This window comes from Hyperolius riggenbachi, chromosome 2 (genome assembly GCF_040937935.1).
Source record: "Hyperolius riggenbachi isolate aHypRig1 chromosome 2, aHypRig1.pri, whole genome shotgun sequence".
In the NCBI taxonomy this organism is placed as follows: Eukaryota; Metazoa; Chordata; class Amphibia; order Anura; family Hyperoliidae; genus Hyperolius; species Hyperolius riggenbachi.
In genome coordinates this window covers 144,386,989-144,395,633 of record NC_090647.1, presented here as the reverse complement: position 1 = coordinate 144,395,633, position 8,645 = coordinate 144,386,989, and the positions used below count along the sequence as shown (strand labels likewise).

The window sequence follows — 8,645 nt, the reverse complement described above, 5'->3', positions numbered from 1 at the left end:
AACTCCAAGGGACCAGGAAAAGTAGTTTACTATATCATAAGTTTACTATATCAGAATTGGTCACACATTATATAGTTATATAGACGCATTTGCTGGGACCTGAGGACTGAGGTTGCTAAAGCCAGGAGTTTACTATACCAGAGATTCTACTGTATACCAATGTAAGTATTTATTCATAAATAATATTTTGTGCTGCTTTATTTGCTTTGTAAATGTTACAATTCACTGTTATATCCAGATGCTGATTTGCATAAAAAAAGTTTTATTTGATACATATTCACACGCCATATATCTCAAAGCACTGGCACACAGACAGTACATAAATGGCTTCCGTCATGCTGCATTTTTAATTTACATTTCTTATATCCTCTTCATAACAGCATGCTGTATGTGACTTACCACACGTATTGCCTGTTTTAGCAGTACAAAAATATTGTACAAAAATAGACTCTGAATAACAATGTTCATACAAAGTTATTTCACAAAGATGTACAAACAGGAGGAAATCCAGTATATTATTCACAATTCAAAATGCTGTTATACTATACACAGAGCGGATTAATAGACTGTACACAACCATTTACTTGTTAGAGCTGATAAATTGTGGTCTCAGTCTATGCATGAATCATATTACACAGAAGGACATGTCAAGTGATGTTTGTTTGATTTGGCTTGTTCAGAGGTAGGCATGTATCACCTTAGTATACAAAATGGCTGCCTCCATCCTATTTGTGATTCACCACCTTAAAATACATAGTACACAAGTCATGACAAAAGCATTGCACTTAAAGGGAACCTGAACCAAGTAAAATTATTTAAAATAAACACATGATGTAGCTGCAAATTAATATTACATACTAACTTCACCGTCAGTTCCTCTCAGAAACTCACCATTTTCTTCTAACAGTGAGCCCTTCCAGTTCTGACAATATTTTGTCAGAACTGAAATACACCAGTTGCTGTCAGTTATATATCAGCAGCTGTCAGTTACAACTGAATGTGTAAAGTAATGTCCATGTTTCCCTATGGCTCAAGTGGGCGATATTACAGTTTAACAGTGTGCTGACCAGGTAGCTGTTATGGGGTAATAGCGAGCATCTGTACTGCGCCTGTGCGAGGGCGGCCACACCTGCACAGTAAGCCAGAGCCACTCACGCACGAGTGGCTCCGTGCTACAGTGCAAGCACAGCCGCGCCTATGAGGCTGCAGCACGGTTGCACTCTAGCCTTAAGAGGAGAAGGGTGGAGGGTTTTGGGCAGCAGCGAAGAACAGCGTACCCCTATAGGATCCAGATGCTTTCCTCTACTTAGGTAAGTATGTGTTTCTGAACCAAAGTTTCGGCTCAGGTTCTTTTTAATGGCATCAGCTGATCTGTTTTAATAGAAAATCAATTTTTCAACAAAAACAAATCGGTATCTTAATATAAAAAAAGTTATTTGTTTACACAACAAGAAAAATATACCAATATTTAAAACATCAGTTAAATCAGAGATTGTATGCTTCAAAAGTGATCTCTGTGGAAAACCCACATTGTCAACAAATTAGCAGAACTTTATAAACACAGCTTATACAGGTATCATCAGTGCTAACTAAGCTCCTTGTATAAAAGGATAAAGACTTTCCTTCATCAAAAGTTCACTTAAGCGGAACTGTACTAAACTGAAATTACAAATATCCATACATCAAATGTCAGAATGGGCAACCCAGTTTATAGACTAAAGAGAGTCTACATCAGGCATGGGCAAACTTGGCCCTCCAGCTGTTAAGGAGCTACAAATCCCACAATGCATTTGCCTTTATGAGTCATGACTGTGGCTGTCAGACTCCTGCAATCCATTGTGGGACTTGTAGTTCCTCAACAGCTGGAGGGCCAAGTTTGCCCATGCCTGGTCTACATCATAGATGACCTTAAATGGAACCCGAGGTAAGAGGTATATGGAGGTTGCCATATTTATTTCCTTGTAAACAATGTCAGTTGCCTGGCAGTCCTGCTGATCCTCTGGCATTAGTGTCTGAGTGAAAACCCTGGAACAAGCATATGGCTAATGTAGTAAAACCTGAGTCAGCTGAGTCAGAGCACCTAATCTGCAAAATGCCTGTTCAAGGTCTATGACTAAAAGTGTTATAGACACAGGATCAGAAGGACTGCCAGGCAACAGGTATTGTTTAAAAGGAAATGAATTTGGCAGCCTCCATATTTCTTGGGTTCCCTTTAACAGTCCCTGTTATCTTACCAAAAGTACCCATACACTATACAATATTTTTTTTAAACATTAGATGTTAGACTCAATAAAAACATTAAATACAATAAAATGTATAAAAAACGGAAGGCCCTCTTAATTGAGGTTGATCAGGAAGGGTTGTTCTTATTTCCATCTAGAGTTGTGTGAGTGCGAAGGGGCCGTGGCAGGAGCAGTGTACGACTGATGGCTTTATAGTGGCAGCAATGTGATTGATATTAGATCAGATTCTCACAGGAAGTTTAGTAGTGCAACAGGTTGTATACATGATGAGGACCTCTTCAGGAGAGAATCTGGTAGGTGTACAGGTTTTCTTCTATACCAACTAAAGATCCCACATGTGATCTGAACCCAAACACATTGTTCTCCTACACACCTAGCACAGCAGAAGCTGCTTCGTCATGTGCCACGCGTCATTGCTCCTCCATGGCAACAGTTGCCTTGCAACCCTCTTAGCTAGTACCACATTGAGTCCCGATCCCTCTGAGCTAAAGTCCTTCTATGTGTGTACGAGGTTTTAGATTAGAGAAACAATGACCACAATTCACCAAGATCATGCTAACGATAATAAGGCAAGTGAGTACGGTACTTATCACCACATATCGGTTTGGTGTGGATGTGCATGTGCTCACACAGTCACATGCGCGCTCTACTGCAGCCCCTGTTATTAAACGGGCTAAAGAGACTAGTGCTAAATAATTGATCATCATGGTGTTAACAGTAAAACAGCTCAGAGTCTTTATTAAAGACAGAAGATAAGCTTAGTGAACTGTGGCCAATATCAAGAGCGATACCGATTGTGTCCATGATCTGCTACAAATTGTATAGTATGTGTGCACTTCTTGTCTTCCTTTCATGTTTGTTTATATGATAACAAATCGAGGAGAGCTCCAACCACTCCCCTTCATGTGACTTTAATTTAAAACTAAAAGTAAATGACTGAAAGCAATTCTTTTGATATGAATAAACAGGTGCTGTGTGGTTGGAGTTTTTTTTTGAAAGAAAATTGTTTTATTTGGTAACATTAACATATGCTCTACTCTACTACTATTGATGTGAAATATGATCTGACTTAAAATGATTACCATAGGGATATGCAGTCAAACTGGTAATATGGAAGCTGGATGCCTGACAAGGGTATATACAGTAAATGTAACCCAACTGATATCCAAGGCAAACAGACAAACCATAAAAGGAAAGGAGCAGCATGTGAATAATGCCAACACGCTTAGATTGATTCATGGACTGACCGAATCTTCCTGTCATCTGTTTTTACAATTATTGGATTTATTATGATCAACAATAAAGCCAGGCAAATGGCATTAACAATAAGTATCCAAAAGGGTCTACACACATTTGCAGACAAACTGTGATTTTTGATTGTCTTATATAACTGATGTCCATTCAATCACCCAGGTGAACGCTGGCATATGAGACAATAAAACTCACACTTTGTCTACGAAAGTGTGTAGATCCTTTTGGATAATTTATGGTTATTACTTGGTTTCCTCACCAGGAACTTGATGGTGTGCGACCTCACATCTGCATTATCTATATCGTAATAAAGATGACAACCTCCATATCCTTGTTATGACAGGTTTTTCTCGTGCCCTACAGCTGTTCCTGAAAAAGAACCAAATGCTCTGAGCTAATGGGGCCGCCACCCTGGTCCTCCATTTGCATTTCAAGGGCTAATCTTCATCTGTGAGGCTCGGTTCCAACTTGCATCATATCGCGTGCGGCCAGCAGGATTGAATAGTGTGTCCACTTTGATGGTCTACTGTGGTCTGGCTGGTTCCCGGGGCAGATGTGTTACCACTATAGGCTGTATGAGGAAAGCATCTGCTCCTCTGTGATTATCTTGGATGGCACAGAAGTGCGACCCGCTTACCACAACGGATCTCACAGATCTGTAGCAGGCTGACAAGTGTGAACGGCTCCTATATATAAAATAAGAGCCATTCACTGTCAGTTTTGCAGTGAGCAGATAATGGACAACACAATGTCCATTCTCTGCTCAAGTGGGAACACAGCCTGACAGCAAGATTAGGTTTCTTTGTGTTTATATACTTTTTGACTGTGGCTTACGTGACTGCAGCTACATTTCTGTCTAGCATAATGCGTAAAAACTGATGTGAACGTGTTACAAAAAAATCAAAAAGTAAACTGTACACAGTTCAGATATTTGTAGAGAAATTACCATTGGTATTTTCACTTTAAATCCCAAATCTTTTAGTGAAATATGTGAAGCTGAAAATTCCGATACATAGCTCAGAGGATGATGATCAGTGTTGGCTTCAAGTGAGAATGTTGGCTGGCATATGGCAGTGTTCTGTGGCAGGAAAGGCAACACTTCTAGTAAGCTGCAAACTTCCCAGTGGTGCAAAAATGGTCTTTGTTCCTGGGCTCTGAAAACCCTAGCTAAGCCTCTGGGCCTGTTCCAGCACTTAAACCCTGAAAAAGAGCTTGTCATAAAATTGTCAACAGCTCAGGCAGGCGCACTTGCTCCGCCCCACTTATCCTTCTTCAGGAAAAGCTGAGCCGGATTAGGTCCGTGCTACTGCGCAGAAGCCTCCCCCTCCCGAGGTAAGTATCTAAGTGTTGCCTTCACACACCTCACAGGTTTGCTTTAATGCAAATGTATACAGACTGAAAGAAGAACAATCGGATTCCATTCAGCTGGTCCATTTCAAGCTGCATACATAATCATAAAAACTAATATTTCTGCATCATCTCAGATGTATTTGCATCTCATTGAACCTCAACAAAACTACAAAAATATGCAATTTCAGTAGAATCACAGTACATATCTGCTACAAAAATGAATTCAGTCCAGCCATTCAGATAGCCCAATTGTTGGCATATTTAGCTGAGCCAGCTGTGCACCCCCTTGCTGATTGGACTGTGAAGATTATGTGAAGATCACATTAAGGAATCATCATTCTGGTCTAACCTCCTGTAAGAAAACTCCTGCTGTTAGAACGGCAGCATTGTGGAGTGCATCCATGCTTGACTGGCTCACAGGGCAGCCCTCCTCTCAGCCTTAATGCTGCTGTATTTGTGTTACAGGAGGATAGTATGAAGGGAACAGGTATACAAACTTGGGACATTTAAACATTCCTTTTATCATTTTTTATAATTCAGAAAATAATGGTAAATTTTTTTTTCATAGCATTCTGCTGTGATGTACAGAGACTGAACATATGTAGATATGCGATCCTTGGGAGAGAAAAGTGAAAACATCTGAAAAAAACAGTGAAATGTTTCTATTCTCACAATCTTTTATAACCTGCATGGACTTCACCTATTAGATACAGTCATGGTTAAGTGCATTGAATGATGAAGAAAGTGCAGGTCTAGTAACTGAATCTATCATGGATATTCTATCACCAGGGCCGGATTTATACTTTGTTTGACCCTAGGCCAAGTATGTTGGGGCAACCCTTTCATGTGCAGCAGCGCCCCACTCCATGCTCCGCCCCCTCTTCCATGTGTATCATTCATGTACTATAGCCTCTCTCTTTCATGATGCATCTCCCTTTGGCATCAGTTTCCCTTTTTTATGTTTCATGATTCCCTTTTCATTTTTTGCTCCCCATTTTCATCCTCCCTTTCATATGTAGCAACCCCTCTTTCATGTTTAGATGCCCCCTTGGGCTACAGCTACCCACGGCCCGGGCCTATTTGGCCTATCCAGAAATCCAGCCTCGTCTATCCCAACCCAGTTATACCCCAGACTTGTAATTCTCGACATACAGTGATATCCATGTACAATAGGTGTTGCTTCTTCTTTTATAGAAACTGATAATTTCAAGGCACGCTGTGGCTCATTCAGTCTTCCCTCCTCTGTAGACCCCTGGAAGCAGACTGTTAAGTTGCTGCTAACGTCGGGTAGAAGGATTAGTTCCTATTGAGTGGTGCGCATACAGTGATGTAGGGGTAGGTTTATCCTGGAGAATTGTCTGTTTTTTATGTTCTCTGCAGGTCACCCTTAACAAACAAACGGCTGTGCCAATAGTCTGGATTATCAAATGCATGGTCTTTCACTTCCAGTTCTCGAAGGGGCTGAACTAGCCCTTTCTGTAGTGCCTCTCTGTGGCAAGTTTGTGGGATCACTGTGGGTTTGTCCAAGGATTTGGGGCGACTTGCAATTAAGTTCATGTCCTCGTATCCCTGCTTGTCATCTGAAGTACTGTCATTTGTTGAGCGGCTGTTTCGATTCATATATGTGTAGTCTTCAGTCTCCTCACTCGCCAGGTTTTGGTTAACGTTGTTTTTCTGTTCATTCATATACTCATATTCTTCCTTGTTCCCGTACTCATAGTCATCCTCTTTACTCTCTCCTCCTGTAGAGGTTCTGCATTCACTGCTTGCATCTCCTGCCCCTCGGATGTCCATGTATTCATACTCCAGCCTCTCTGATGGGTGCCTTCTCCTGTTCATGTACTCATACTGTTCATCCTCATCTTCACTTTGCATGCATGGTGTCAGAGATCTGGATCCAAGTGATTTCAGTGTACTGTCACGGGAAATGTCTGCAAGAACAAGCAAAGTTACCAACTTAGACATAAGAGTTGATTTTTTTACACTAGCAAGTTAGCAAACCTTTTAAACTATTTTAACATGACCATGTGTTAGAACACATGTACAAGTGTCAGGCCCTGATTTACATCACAGGAGTCTATAGGCACAGAGGTGCCCCTGACTGAAGGGAGATCTCATCAGTGGAATGCTGAGAGCCAAGTGAGTAATCTCTCATTTATGTTCTCATCAGGACTTTGAATAGGGTATAGGGTATGAGGGAGGGAGCCGCCTCTCCTTCATCAGGCGCCTGTAGGCATATGCCTACAGTCCCTTATGGTAAATCCAGCCCTGACAAGTGTGATCAGTGATAATGAGTATCTCCAGCTCCCTGTTTTCTACTGTTGTGGTCTGTAAGTTTTTCCACTCATATCTGAAGTCTTTGACTTCTGAATTTGGTTACAGGAGGTTGAAGTGTGTTGTTTCTGCTTTTACCCTCCTTACTGCGAGAATGACTGTTGGTTCCTCTGAAATATTTGTCCTGCTTCCAAATGTCATTTTTACATTGTTGGTCTGAAAATGAAGCTAGTATAGAATATAATTGGTTTCTGGGCGTAACAAGAATACATACTTCCACATATCAGTGGAGGCAGAAGCTGGGGAGGCACCAGCCTCTGGATGCAGAGCCCAGAGAGCACACATCTGGCTATCTATACTTGGGGGGAGGCTGGCTACCTAATACTGGGGCACACAGCTGGCTATCTATACTAGGGGGAGGCTACCTAACACTGTTAGGCACAGCTGGCTATCTAAACAAGGGGGTGACCGCTTCTGAATCTCTGCCTCTAGTGCTGGAGAACCTTGTCCCGGTCCTGCCTACACAGGTATCATTGTTGTCACCTGTCAGGAATGAGTGCTGTAAAACAGGGGGGACAACACACAACTGTTTATATTTATCATTCCCCATTATATACAGTATGTACATGCTTTTACCTTGCCAGTCATGTTTTTGACACTGCCACTTTAAGATTAGTACATATCACTCCATTGCTGTCATGTCTTTAAACATAACTGTTTGCAGTATGTGTTGTTTAGCTGCTGCAACCCACAACATCTCACAAACAAAGGAGTGCTACACAAAAGATGTTCACACAATTGCAGTTGGCTGATGGTGTAATGGTTAAGGGCTCTGCCTCTGACACAGGAGACCAGGGTTCGAATCTCGGCTCTGCCTGTTCAGTAAGCCAGCACTAATTCAGTAGGAGACCTTTGGCAAGTCTCCCTTACACTGCTACTGCCAATAGAGCGCGCCCTAGTGGCTGCTGCTCTGCTCTGGCGCTTTGAGTCCGCAAGGAGAAAAGCGCAATATAAATGTTATTTGTCTTGTCTTGTCTTGTCAATTGAAACTGCTCTGTGTCCTTTCATCCCACAGCCTGCCCTTACTCAGTGACCTGGTACATGTTATGCGTAATGACATACGATGGGTCATGATGAAGAGGCAGGGGGGTTAAAGATATGAAGCATGGATGGAGCAGCATGCTGAGACAGGTGAGGGGCAATCCTGCCAGAAATCCTGGGGCGATTCCCCCCGTGCCTGAATAGTAGCGCCGACTGTGGTGATTTGAAGGATTGAGAAAGGACATGAGGGAAGTACTTGTTATGGGGGAGTACAATAGGAGCAAATGTTATGGGGTACATATCTGTAATGGCTTCACTTGGTATATGGAACATTTGTAATGGTTGCCCATGTAACATAATTTAGCATGGCATTGTTAACGCACCTTCTTTAAAAAATGATTTATGTTTTAACATGATTATTATTGATTTATAAACCAGCAACATACTCTGTGGCGCTGTACAGTGCATCACATGTTTTCTCTGTCT

General features: G+C 41.7%; 1 protein-coding gene across 1 annotated transcript in view; it reads right to left on the bottom strand.

Moving 5' to 3' along the window:
• Positions 1-242: 242 nt before the first annotated feature.
• ERBB3 (erb-b2 receptor tyrosine kinase 3) overlaps positions 243-8,645 on the bottom strand; it is a 160,289-nt gene continuing 151,886 nt past the window's right edge. Inside the window, exon 28 of the mRNA XM_068267621.1 lies at positions 243-6,775. Within this exon, the coding sequence (XP_068123722.1) occupies positions 6,210-6,775 (566 nt within the window). The 3' untranslated portion in view covers positions 243-6,209. The remainder of the gene's footprint in view (positions 6,776-8,645) is intronic.